This window comes from Polyergus mexicanus, unplaced genomic scaffold, assembly GCF_030449975.1.
Source record: "Polyergus mexicanus isolate NDT 795.1 unplaced genomic scaffold, iyPolMexi1.0 SCAF_24, whole genome shotgun sequence".
In the NCBI taxonomy this organism is placed as follows: Eukaryota; Metazoa; Arthropoda; class Insecta; order Hymenoptera; family Formicidae; genus Polyergus; species Polyergus mexicanus.
Window position 1 is genome coordinate 2448395 of NW_027223344.1, and position 14825 is coordinate 2463219.

The 14825-nt window shown below is 40.3% G+C and overlaps 1 protein-coding gene across 1 annotated transcript; it reads right to left on the bottom strand.

The window, feature by feature from the left end:
• Positions 1–1206: 1206 nt before the first annotated feature.
• On the bottom strand, positions 1207–2637 carry LOC138942857 (uncharacterized). The gene has a single exon (XM_070313321.1). It carries the CDS (start codon positions 2635–2637, stop codon positions 1207–1209), a length of 1431 nt encoding a protein of 476 aa, XP_070169422.1.
• Between the last annotated feature and the right edge of the window lie 12188 nt (positions 2638–14825).

A 14825-nucleotide genomic window follows, 5' to 3' on the forward strand; every position in this document is an offset into this window, starting at 1 on the left:
ATCTTGTAAGCTCGCTCCGTAGATTACGATGTCATCTAAGTATACCAAGCATTTTATTCCTTGTATGCCTATCAGTATTGAATTTATTAGCCTTTGAAATGTGGCTGGTGCATTTTTTAATCCAAAGGGCATTCTATTGTATTCGTAATGCCCGTGAGGTGTGGAAAAAGCAGTTTTGCCTTTGTCGCCTTCTTCCATCGGAATTTGGTGGTATCCGGATGCTAAATCCAGTGTTGTAAAGTACTTGGCGTTTCCCAGCTGATCTAATATATCAGTTATATTCGGTAGGGGAAATGAATCTCCTATAGTTAGATCATTTAATTTTCTGAAATCTACGACTACTCGTAATTTCGGTTTTCCTGACGCATCGGCTTTCTTAGGGACTACCAATAACGGTGCGTTCCACTGACTCGTGCTTGGTCGGATTATTTTATTTCTTAACATTTCTCGGACTTGTCGATTTACTTCCTCTTTATGCTTCTCCGGCAGGCGATAAGGCCGTACGTTGACCGGTAAGCTATCTGCTTGTGTTGCAATCTTATGCGCGACGGTATCTGTGCAAGTCAGTGGTTCTCCTTCGATATGCATCACGTCGCTAAAATCCTTGCAGATTTCCATTATTGTTTTCTTTTCTTCTTTATTTAAATGTTGTGTACGTAATAATCGTAATACCTTTTCACTACGCGGAATTACTTCCTCTTTATTTAGCGTTCGTATTACGTTAATTTCTTCTGTTTTGCCTCGTTTGATTTCCTCTATATTTACTTGCGGCATTAGCATTTCGATTGTGTTATCCGTTGTATTTATAATGCTGGCTGCACATAGGTAATTCGTAGGTTCTACCAGACAATTACCTATAAATATTCCTGGTATCGTTTCTTCTGCCTTTATCACGCCTATCGTGTTCTTGTCAGTAGCGACCTGTATTATAGTTTCGCTACGTGGTTTCAGCGTCATTTTTAGATAGGGGTAGAGCTTTAAGATATGCTGTCCTACCTTTAATTGTTTTGTTTTATAATTGCAAGTGGCTTGATGCTTTCGTAGGAAATCAACTCCTAGTATTCCGTCATATTCTATCGGAAAATCATCCTTAACAACGTACATAGTGTGGTTAATTCGGCGCTCTCTCAGAGTTATTGTCGCCTTAAATTTTCCAAGTGTACATATCTTATGTCCCGTTACGCCGGTGAGCGTTATTTTTTCTTCTTATATTAACGTTTCGCCTTTTAAATGTTTCACTTTAATTAATGATATTGCGGCTCCTGTATCGAATAGTAAGTTTATTTTTTCGCGTTTCGCTTTTCGCATTGGTAATGTGACGAGGTCCAATCCTGTCTGTATATGCGGCGTATTTTTGAAGTGTGATACTTGATATTCCATTGCAGATCGGTGCGACTTTCTTTCGTTCCTTTCCTCCTCATCGCTACTTTGCGCGGAGTTAAATTTCTTTTTTCCTTGCTCGCTATTCTTGCGGTTTTTATTTTCCGGTCGCGAATTATATTGTTTGATTCGGCTCGATTGATCTCTATTGGGTCGTCCGTGTAATAACCAACATTCTTCGCGATCATGTCCGGATTTTTTGCAATAGTGGCAATATTTATTTACCGTATTTACGCGGGGTTGTCTATCGGGTTTCGGCAATGAGAATCGATTTGCGTATCGGGTAGTTCGACAATCTCGGCCGTAATGCCCAATTTTTCCGCATTTTTGACATTGCACGTTTATTTTATTTTCTTGTTTATAGGTCGGTGTGAAATTTATTTTGCTTCGCGTACCGGTCGCGGGTGGTCCTTTAACCTTTTCTTCCGCGCTGGCCGCTGCTATTGCTTCTTGCAACGTAGCATATCCTCGCGATCGAACAATTGTTTTAATTTCGTCCTGCAATCCTATCTGGAAATTCTCTAAGGCTTGTTGTTGTATTATTTCCATTATTGCGCGTTTATTATCTACTGTATGATGTCGTCCTTCCATCATTGATTCGTATAGCTCCATGGCTAATTTGTCTGCTCTAAGTCCGTAAGTTCGTGCGCTTTCTCCGTTTTTCTGTTTTAGCGTATTGAATTCAATTTGTAGATGTGTCGTACTCTTTTTACTCGCATAGCAGACCTCTAATTCATTTTTTAATTGTGCGAAGTCTCGAATTTTTCGCGTTTGGAAATCTAGCATCGCTCTGCCTTTTAATTTCGTGCATAATACTGCTCCTAATAGCGTTACTTCATCTAACGGGTCGATGTGTTCTACTGCATATGTGGTCACGCTCAAAAATTCTTGTAATTTATTAGGTGATCCGTCGAATTCCGGAATCATTCCACGAGCCTCTTTTAATTGTAAAAATCCGCGTCCTCTTTGATGTCGTACATCCTCGGGTGTGAACTCGTATACGGTCTCGGTTCTTTCTCCCGGCGGAGTTCTATGCCCGTTGTTTTGTCGGGGTTGCGGTCCTCTAATTTTCAAATCGTATATCTCGGCATGCATACTTCTAATTTCTCGTCTAATTTCCTCTCTCATTTCCCGCAATATTTCCCTAAAGTCGTCGGCTGCTTCGTCCGTTTTTTTTCTGCGGTTTGTGCTGAGCTTGCGCGTTTGACTGTGTCGCGTTTCTGATTGCTTCTTCTTGTAATCGCCTAATTCCCTCATCGATATCTTCTGATGTGATGGGTTGCGATGCGGAAGCGTTTGAGTTATACATGTCTCGAATGCGATAGATTTCGTCGGGGTCAAAGATACTTGAATCGTATGACGTTAGTGAGAATTCGCGGCGGTGTGTTAGTCTACTAGACGCGCTTATTGATGATTCGACCTCAACATCTAGTTCTATATTGTTCGCTATTAAACTGTTATCTAATTCGCCAAATGGAAATTCGCGTTCGATTACAACGTTTGCTCCGAGTTCTGGTTCGGACAAATTCTCGCTTGAATTTAATGCGCTTAGATTTCTTCGTACGTTATCGCGTATATCCCGGAGTGCTTCTACTGCTACTCTTATAGGGTTTACTGCGCTATTTCTAATGGCTCTATTCGCTGGTTCGCTAAATAGCCACGATTTATTCGCTACGCTTTTCTGTGGTGCGTTTCGGTTTTCCGACATTCACGCGTTTACAAATTTTGATTTCTCGACTTACAATAATACGATGAGCAGCATTCTCTCGTTCGATGTCGGCCGTCGGGCGTTGATCGTCGCGTGCCGTTGAGAAAGGTCGGTGCGCCTTCTCAAGTTGCGCTTCTCGTTGTCGCCTCGATATACCGGGTGTCTCGAAGTTCCTGCTAGACTTCCTTTTCCCTCGGTTGTAGGTGTCGACTGTCTGACGGAGTTATCCTCGCTGTCTTTCGTTCTGTCGATTCCACGGAATTTTCTGCTTCGTGGTTATGGACCTTTACCGGTGTTGATCTTGTTAGAGCTGGCGTATCCCACCCGCTGCCACCAATTAATGTTGTGCCTCTAGCCGCTAAGGAAGAGGTCTTTTGGGATTTGTACGCCCAAAGGATTAGGATCCACGCTCGAAATAAGACACTCCCGGACGTTAGGTATAATTTAGTATATTTTGCAAGATTTAATACACTTTCACTTATTCGCGATTATAATAGTCGGGCGCGATACGTACGGTACTTCGATAATATTGAGCGAGCGAGTAGTCTGCGAGTCGTCTCTCGCGAGTCGTCTCTTTTTCTTCCGCTCGCGAGGTGCATCTCGCGCTTATTATATCTCTTAATTAATTAGGTCGTTGATTGGGGAGGAGTGTGGTGTCCCTGACCGGAGCATGTCTCGTGCTCCGCTTGTCAGTCTGTCTCGTCAGCTGCTTACTCAGCTTCCGAGAACTTGACCGTGACTTCCTTCTCTTTAGTCACGTATCTTACTTTTATTTTATTAATATCCTTTTATTACTTTGCTCTTTCTTAATTATCTTTCCTTGATCTCTTTTCTAATTTTAATGCTTTGCTTTACTCAGCTCTTTCTTACACTTTTCTGTTTAACTTTATTGTTTTATTCTTTAATATATTAAGAAATTGGTCGGGTTACGACACGACAATTAAATGACAAAAAAATTATTTACACACCATTTAAATATTAATGTCATGTACTGAAATGTAACATCTATATTTTAATTAACTAGCTGACGCCGCTATCTAACGTCACGTACTGAAATTTAATACTCGCGTACTGGGATATGAAAGAGAAAAAGGTAAGAATAAAAGAGAATAAAATATATTTCAATAATAGTTTATTCTAAATAATGTTTGGGTGAATCTTTATGATGATTCGTCCACCAACTGAATATTTTAAATACATTTTGTAAAGCGCAATTTTTCAAATGTTTTTCACAGCGAATAGTATTAGTAACATCTAGCTTATTTAACAAAGTGATATCTTCATAGTCCGCATCCAAGGTCTCAATAATAACGTCGTTTCTCGCATCATCGTCAAGTATATCGACCAGCCATTCTCGTTTTTTCGCATCCTTTAACGTACACGATAGATGCTCCATCTTTCTTTTCCGTCGCGCCCATCACAGCTCTCGTAATCAAACGCCTAGCGAAGCTGTATGGAACGTTTCCATCCTCCCATTGAAGTCCATGGTGATGTCCGATTAGCCATGAAGCTTGGCATCTCTCAGATTTTGTAAGCGCACGCCATGGTACGGGACTTGTACAAAAGTAATGAGAGAGAACAGATCCATTTCTCAATTCCTTCACGACAAAGTTTCTCCCGATAATGAATCCCTGCAGATCCACAAACGTTGGCGCGATCATGCTGATAATATTACCGTACAATTGCAAGATCGATGTACGACTGTTGCCGATCGTCAAAATCTCAATCTTTTTATATTTTGACATTGGAGGGGATATTTGCTGATTTAGGTAATTTTACGAACTACGTTGGTCAATGGGCAATATTCGACAACGCGATCGTGCAAGATGAGACAATAGGCGGTAGTATTTGTCGGTATATCCTCCTTGCACTCAAACTCTAATCTCACGTCCACGGTGGAATTTTTGACAGACTCGTTTTGTCGCGAGCTATCGATAACTGCGAGAGGACCGCAATGTAGAAATTGTGAAATGTTTAATAGCACATCATCATTATCACATCCGTAATAAGATTTGCGAAAACGAGAGTACATATCGAACAAGAGGGCGAATCTATTTTTATCGAAATCTAAATTCAAATCATCGTAGGGATAAAATTCCGAGTTTAGATAGAGTTTAACGTTGGTCAATTTGCAGTCGTCGAATGTAGTAATATCTTTTGACACAGCATTTTTTCTACCAGTCTGCAGCGCAAAGATCACGTATCGCGGCTTCTCCAGCTGAGAGGCGGCTTTCACGGTCCACGAATGCTTGGTCGTATTATGCAATAGAGGAAATTCGTATAGATCCCAAGAGCGAAAACTGATATTCAAGTATCGCCCACTTTCCAACGCGCGCAGCAAGGATAGTTTATTGACCTCGCTCAATATTACATGTGGCATACGCCATTGTATCTTGAATAATTCGATATCAGCTTCAGCCGAAGCATGTCCAAATATGCAATTGTTATCGTTGCGCGAACGTATCAGAATTAATTCGTGACGAGCGTTGATCACAATTCGCTTATAATCTTCGCAAAAACCCAATAGTATGTTTAGCGGCACGCAAAAATTGAAGTAAGATCCAACAGCATTATGTGACATATTCTCCAAGATTTTACCTTTCTCGGTTGTTAGAGAGATATAGTTTTTAATCGTGGAAGTTATTCCAACGTTTCTGTTGCGGTCAATCTCCACACCGTCGAGTTCATATCGAAGTTCATCAAACATAAACGCGACACAATTGTTTCCCAATACCACTCTTCCCTCTTTAGCTACTTTACGCACCATCAACTTTCCTTCGACGTATAGAAAACTTTCACATGGTAACGTGTACAAATCTTGATGTTGTATCGGTATCCGTATTTCGTCGCTATATCCAAGCGTTGTGTTGGCGTATGGATTGTACGTATGAGTCTCAATCTTGATGATACGGTCGTCAAAGATCGGCTCATCTCCGATATTCAAGATGTCAATCATATTGTTAAGTATTTCGTACGACGAATCCCAATTATTTTAAAAACTCGCGATTCAACGCGCTGAGCTTCTTTTTAGCGTAACCAGATATCTGATTATTGTCGATACAGCAGTCACTCGCCTTCTCGCAAAAATATTGTCCCTCGCAAAGATATTGTCTCTCGCGTGCTCCGTGCTTCCGTTCAACACAAGCATTTCATTTGTCAAAGGCTTTATTTTTGCCGCCGCCGTATATGCAATCTTACGGTAATTTCCTCTCCTTGAAAATCGAGCAAATGTCCTTCTTGATCAACAACGCGTATCGTTAAATCAGTAATGCTCCGTGCGACGATCGGTAGATAAATGATCTGTGCTGGCGTTTCCGATATTTTATATCCTGGCGGCACGCTCGGTGAAAATTCATGTATCGTGTGTACGCGCTTGTCATTGCTATACGCGCCAGTGGTTACGCTGCATTCTATACGAATAATATTTACGCTAATAATATTTATTGGTACATCCGATTCGTGCCATTTCCGAGGCTGTAATATACGATTCGATGAGAATCCCAACAACGATCCAACGTTGCCCAGTTTACTAAAATTTATTCTATAGACACATTTGATTTCACTTTTCAGCGTATTATGATTAGCGCGAAGCGTTATTGGATATTCATCGTGTTCTTCGTCATCAACAATATCGTTGGAATCAACTACGCGTCGATGTCGTAAAATTGCATGTCGGAGATATTCGTTTATAGCGTGTAATTCGTACGATCCCTCGGGAATCGTAATTTCCTTATCGTCGTTATCAAAATAAAATTTATTATTCCAAGAATTCACGTTCGATATCGTATGATACGTTTCAAAGTCCGTTAAACCAAGCTCGTAATCTCCATCGTCTAAATCTATAGCGGGAAAGTAACTTACAGCAAGCGCACTACTCTTGCCGGTCAACGTAAGTGTAAGTGACATGCTGGAAAACTGTCAAACGAATACTGAGTCGCGACGGTGAATTGTCAGGCTTTAAATTCATATCGATCATCGACCGTTTGAAGAAATCCAAGACACAATTGTCCACAAATACTTTGATTATAATTTTGATAGGCCGTGTGATTGTATTCTATATTTGCAACATTCTGTCCAAAATATCGCACTAATTCCTTGGGCGGTCGCAGATTTCCAAAACTATCGAAATATACTACACGATCTCCCCTCTTTGCATACGCAACCCAATGAGTACCGGAACCATCGACGTCATCCAAATTGACGATATCGCTCTCATTTCGTCGTACACCGTTTATCGGTAAAATATTGCGCATGATAAAGTGATAAATTTTGACGATAAAACACGAGTAATGTCCGAGAAAGAAATACGCAAGCATGGAAACATGCTGCAGACTACTATACGCGGTATCATTTGCGGTCCTTCGAATTGCGATAAGACTAACGTGTTGATAAGTTTGATAGAAAGTCCACACGGTGTACATTTCGAGAATGTGTACGTATATTTGAAATCGCTTCAACAACCGAAATATCGATACTTGGAAAATTTGCTATTATCGATCGATGAAATTGGTTATTTTACATTCTCTAATAATAGTGACGTTATTCCACCGAGCAAGGCGCTTCCAAATTCCATTTTTATCTTTGACGACGTGGCGTGCGATAAGCAAGATACGATAAGAGAGTACTTTGCAATGGGTCGACACTCGAGCGTCGACTGTTTCTATTTTTGTCAAACGTATACCAAGATACCCAAGCATCTTATACGGGATAATGCAAATTTCCTGATTTTATTTAAACAAGATGGTACAAACTTGAAATATGTATACAACGATCATGTAAATACTGACATGTCTTACGGCGATTTTCGCGCATTCTGTCAGAAATGTTGGCAACACAAGTATGGATTTGTAGTGATTGATAAAGACAGTTTACAGACTAATGGAAGATATCGAAAAGGATTTAACGATTTTGCAACCGTAAAGTGGTTAGTCGCTATCGATACATCGATCGAGCAACGTCTAAAAATTTTCGTCCGAGCGCAACATGACGACGACGATTGACAGTGACGATCGTGAGAAGATTGCGAGAGAGATTGTAAAAACGAGCGAATCAATCCGCAAAAAATATCGTTCTTTAAAAACCGGTCAAATGGAGGAAGACGTCGCATTGGAGAGGCACTTTAAACCAATTATCGAACCTCTAAAACAACTTGTCGAAAATACAATCAATGTGGAATCTAATGAAGCGAAAATCGAACCATCGAGTATGCTCGAAGACAAGCATCTGAAAAAAGAGTCTGGAACAAAGCGAACAAGGTCAAATATATCATTGAACGATTCGCTAATAACTTCTACTCCAAATCAATCGAAACGTAAACGAATGAAACAATTATCGAATGTGGTTACTTCTACTCCGATAAAAGATGTACAATCGAGTCAAATATTGCACGAAAGATCGTCTCCGTATGTGGAAGAAATTTTCGAAACCAAGCCTGAAACGCTTGTGACATCGGTTCAACATTGCTACAAACGTCCGAGGGTCAAAATACATAGCGCACACATCTGGGTCCACTGGCGCAAAAATATGTTGGAGCTATTTTGAATCAAGATAAAAATAACAGTATGGATTATGTTTACGGCGTTAAATTTTGCAACGAAGGAATAATGGTTGGTGATAAAATTTTTGATGTGGATAAAGATGACAATCTAACTATCGGTGGAATAAGATACGTGGGAACACCAGGTCTCTACGAGTTGATTTTCAAGAGAATACCCGACGGTGACGTATACAATGACGATGATAAAATGAAATACAAAAATATATTACTGGCGACAAATGCGCATAGACGTGGCAATGATATGCGTAATCCAGTATTAAGTAACAAGGGATACAAGTATAAAAATATAATAGCGCCATTAATCTCTATTAAAAAAGCTGGAAGAGGTATAAACATACCACGCGCTATGACGTTAAACGATAATAAGATCGATTACGTGCATTGGAATGATCCCAACGAGTTGGTAGATCGCTTGCGATTGCTGGAAGCTTCGCGTCAAGCCGGCAACAATGCCCACGACAATGACATAGTATCAATCAAAGAGGGACTTCGAGCGAGCGCGCGCGCGCAATACTGGTCTTGTTATAAATTAAACAATGCGTCGACAAAACGAGTCAGTCTATCATTATCGTATGTATCAAAATGTCGATTAATAAATTTGGATTATCGTTGGGAACATCGAACAACTTATACTATCAATGGAATCGATTACTAAAAAATTACGTGCGCGATAACGCTCTGTGTCAGACAGCCTCCGACTTTGACGCAAGGTCGCGCAAGATACGACGCATAGCGCAACCGGAAGATGATACCGATGCCGCAAACAAACAGTACGTGGAATTACGCGTCAAGCGTATTTGGAGGACAGACAGGAAGAACTTGAGAAAAAAATAATCACGCTCGAGACGAATGTGCAAACGCTGCAAATAATGATGGATGAGATGCAGAAAATGCTTCGGTATGCAACTCACGCGCAGACTACATCTAATTCAGCGCAGGAGAAGAAAGATATATAAAGAATATATGTGGAGGAATTATCTCATTATTACAAATTATGCCTCGATCAAATATGTCACAAAAGACCTCTGAAAAACAGCTGCTCGTGGAAGAATTGCATGCTCCAGCGAGAAAAAATTTCCCACCTAGACGTGTCATAGTACGCGAATACGACGATCTGTGGCAGGCGGACGTGGTCGAGATGCGTCCATATGCACGATTCAACAAAGGCTACAACTACATACTCACAGTTATCGATGTGTTGAGCAAGTATGCGTGGGCTGTACCGCTCAAGAGTAAGAGTGGAAACGAGACGGCTGATGCTATCGCAAAGATAATTCGAGACGATGGAAGATGTCCGAAAAATTTTCAAACCGACCGAGGAAAAAAATTTTACAACGCAAATGTACAGAAACTCGTGAAGAAACACAGCATTAATCATTATTCGACGTACTCTATCATGAAAGCCTCCGTCATGGAACGATTCAACCAAACGTTAAAGAGCAATATGTGGAAAATGTTTACGTTTAATGGAAATTACAAGTGGATCGACGCGTTGTCCCGGCTCATTAGAGAGTACAATGCGCGAAAACATCGCACTATCGGTATGAGACCTATCGATATTATCCCCGCGATCGCCGATAAACTTTTAAATACGGTATACAACAACGTAAATATCGCGGCACCGGCAAGATTCAAAGTAGGCGATCTGGTACGCGTGAGTAAATTCAAGACCATCTTTGACAAAGGTTACACGCCAAATTGGTCGACCGAAGTGTTTAAGATCGTTAAAGTGCAGAAAACTAATCCCGTGATCTATGTACTCAAAGATTCGCGCGGAAATCCCGTCGCCGGCGGATTTTACGAATACGAGTTACAACGCGTTGCCAATCCCGACATACATCTCATGGAAAGCTCATGTGAAATAGCTGCGATTTGATGCAACGCACAATTCTTGGATACATAAAATTAATATATTATAAATATGTTAACAATAATACATAATATTAAAGATATTTTACAAATATATATACAAATTTGTACAATTTATAATATATACATATAATTTACAATAAATATACATATAATTTTAATTTACAATAAATATACGTAATATTTTATTTACAATAAATATACATGATTTTTATTTACAACGGTATTTTATAATGTCCCCACGGTAGCGTGTCGGTGGTTTGGGGTACGATATACCGCTTGTCATCGTACGGACTTAGAGCAATTTTTGTCTCGCGAATAGTGTATACTTCGTGTAATTTAGATCTTATACAAGACTGCTGACGCATCATTTCAATCTCTTCGTTCAAACACCGCGTGTAATCGTTGAACGTTATCGTTCTCGCGACAACGGTACTCTTGACGCCTTTTACCTTTTTCGTGTCTTTCTTACCATCTACTCGCAACGCGTACATTTTTCCTTAAGCTCGACGAATTCGGTCATGATGGCGCCATTATTTTCATTCTTCATTAAACCCGGTATCTTTTTATTCGCGAGCGGCATACCGTACACATTGTCCACCGCATAATCACTGGTATCGAATCTGTCGACGTTGCGCTTTATATTCTCATATACATCTTCACACTCGATGTGATATATGAGACTGTCGGTGTCGGTGTACATGACTTTACATTTCTCTCGATACATAGGTATCATAAAATCGTGGTGAAACTCGTACAAACATGTCTTGGATATGTCGAGTATACATATACCGACGTAGATTGGTTTATTAAATTTCACCTCGAGATTGCGCAATTCAACGGCGATCAGATTCTCCGAAAACACGCTTCTACTATGAAAATTTGGTTTTGCGATCATCGCCTCTGCGCCATATCTTCCATCCCAATTTGTCACGAGCTTAATATTAACATGATTGCGCACATTTTCCATCGTTTTGCCAAATACAGCATTATTCATTAATTCATATAAATTTTTTTCAAAATCATTTTTCGCGGGTGTTCGGAATTGTGTATTAAGTTCGATATAACTGCGAAGCCATGGAGACTGCGAAAACTGTAATATTCGATGTATTTTTGTAACTCGAAGCCCGTGTCGCGTGCATTGCTGCAGGTTGCGGTAATGTATTACGTAACGCTTCTTATCGTATAAGGTTGCGAGCAGCTTATCCTGCCGCTTACCAGGTGGTTTGTCGCGTGTCGGGCAAAACGGTAGGTCAATATGCACATCGTGAACACGTTGCGGATACTCGAGATCGACTTCAAGGATGTAGTCTATAAGCAAATCGAGCGCGATCGATGATGTATCAAAATTGGCTACGCCGTCGACCCATCAAAAATCTGCATAGGGTAAGGATTGGACACATTGCCCATCCATACAAATTATTTACATCAAAGTACGTGATACGTTGAAGGTTTCGATGGATCGTACGACTGCATATACTTGTTATTAGCATGTGCGTATCTGTTGGAACATTGACTCAAACCGCCGCGTATTCCGCGTTCGATAAACATAACCATGTCGATATCCGTAAGCAATTCGAATGTAATATTCGTATGCTTCAACATGGCGTCCCACGTGTATCCGGGAAGAGTATAGTAATACGCGGGATCGAGCCCATAACTTTTAATACAACTCTCGCGGAAATTTTCAAAAATGTCTGCTAATAACAAGACATCAATTTTGAGATACAAGTCGCTATATTCGTCCAGCGTTCGAATGGAGAACCGCTCCCACACGTTCTCGGCGTGCGCGTAATCGCTCTCGGATATTGTGTCACCGGTCAAGGAACTGTAAAATGATTCGCGCGGTGGTAAACACGTATCTTGCAACCTGTCGATGCAGTCAATATATTCGTACGGAAAGACGACCTTCCGTGTTAATAAATTGAAATTGTCATTCGATAAATTTTGAAATTCAGATTTTAAAATTGTGAGTTTGTCTTTATTCAAGAATGATGCCAATTTATCGAGACTAGCTGTGAGAAATTTATACGAATCGATAAAACGCAATTTAATATGATGTTTTGATTTCTCTTCGGTAAGTTAAACATTTTTCTTAAATGATATATATTTGTCCTTTGTTATCGGAAGTAACTCGATTCCCCCTTCGAACGCTGTAGCTATTTCCTTGATAATGAAGTCGTAACCGGATAAATTATGAAAAACTATTGGAATGCAAAAAGAATCTTTATAATTTAAATTGCAATTTGAATGCGCGGGACCTCTGTACCGCCCGGTCAGATGGCAATGATCGCGTACGCGTGTATCGTCTTGTACAAATGGTTTCTCGCAAATGTGACATTGTGTCGCGCTATGAAAATTTCCCCATTCATCAGATGTTAAATTTACCATGGGGACATTAGCTGATAAAATAATTTTTACACGTTGCGCTAAATTTTTTAGTTCTTCGACGAACCATGATATGCAATCGATATCGCGACGGGAATGATACGCGGATAACGAATCATTGTACGAACAATGTACATAATATGCTATGCTAAATACTTTATGATGTTGGTAGTTTCTCTCTTCTTCCGTCTTCTCTAAAACGCACTCCAAGTCGGCGTACACGACGAAAGGAAGCCGCTCTTTCCGATTATAGTTGTTGAACGTGAGCCACTTGTCCTTATCGCTCGGTAATCGGATAACGCACTCGTTCATCTCTCGACAGTCCACCATATTTGACTGTAACTTGTCGTTCGAGCCAAAGTAGTGCAAACATCTGTAAAAGAAATAATTTTTAATTTTGTTCAAAGATTTTTGCAATATAATTTATTAAATATATACGTACGGATCGCAGATATATTGTCTTCGTTTGCCACAACTCAATTGCGAGCTCACGAGGCGGGATAGATTCTTGATCCACGCGAAATGTTCAACGTTGTTGTCCTCAATGTACAACAGGTTGACGTGTTTGTCTCTTTTCAGCTCACTCGGACGTATCGGGACAATGTTCTTTTCCTCGATACTATATACATTGATTGAGATATCGTGACAAGTTCGAATATTTTAATTTGATTCACAGTCACTGGAAACTTAATGTCCTGGAGATTCAGGACTGTCGTGTAATGAGGATACGAAGATTCCCGATCCGTGTTTCTTTCGGCTGGATGTAGAGCGGCGACCACAGACCACGCGAAACACGCATTGTCATTAGATTGCACGTTGATCACCGCTCTCTTCATTGTTATTTCTCGCGGTAATTTTATATGACATCCCGCGCGCAAACGATTATATTTATTTATATTTACATTTAAATCAAGTATTCGCGACAATGCCCACCCGCTATCGCGTTCCTGAAATTCTTCGAGCGATGCTAGAGTAGGCTCGACAACGCGCCGCTCGTACCATTCGCGTAAATCGGATGTGCGAAAGAGTTCATAGTTTCTCGTATTGATACTTTTATTTGCGCGCTTATCACCCGTCACAAATTCACCATTGAACACTGTATTAATTTTCACATTAAAGTGTTTTTTCAGCACGGTTTGCACGTGTTCGAGCACAATGTCTTTAGCATCCTCGAAAAATTGACGAGGCTTGATGTGATTATAATTTATAACCGCACCAGAAGCAGTGGTATCAACGCAGAGTACTTCGATCTCTCGCTAAATCAATCCATGTTGCCGCATGCTGCATCCTGCACCCGCGTGTACAAAACGCGTGCGTAACGAGTGCTTCAATCCCTCGAGTTTTGCGATTCGGGCAATCAGCGATTGTCGAATTCCAATCGATAATCGTGGACGTTTGATTCGACTTTGCTCTTCCAATGATTCGATATATTCGTCGCATCGTTGCTCCCACGCAATGTACTCCTCTATCGAATTCACCCTTGCAGATTGCTCGCGTAGATTTTGTTCGGCATTGTTTTCCGCCATTTTTCTAAATTTATGCCAAAAATTTTTGCTAACACGATGTTCTTATTAACAGCTCTTGTCTCGGAACTCTTTGCGAAAATACTGACAGGGTGTGTCTCTTTACCTCGATTTTATATTCTATCTTGATGTCTCTTTCCATCATGTGTATCAACTAAATCTTTATTTCGCGATTTGTCACGTACATTTTGACTAATGTCGATTATTGCATTTTGTCGTCTAGAGATGATGTCAAATCCCAGGTGTATCGCAAAAGTTTCAAATTACATGCAGCTGTCCAATGTTAGTGCAATTTAATCATGAGGATTATCCTTATATTTTAGGATTTTGTCATGTTTTGACACGCGCGTTTGAAATCTGATATCTATAGGCGATGTCATCGCGAAGCAGCCGTATATCG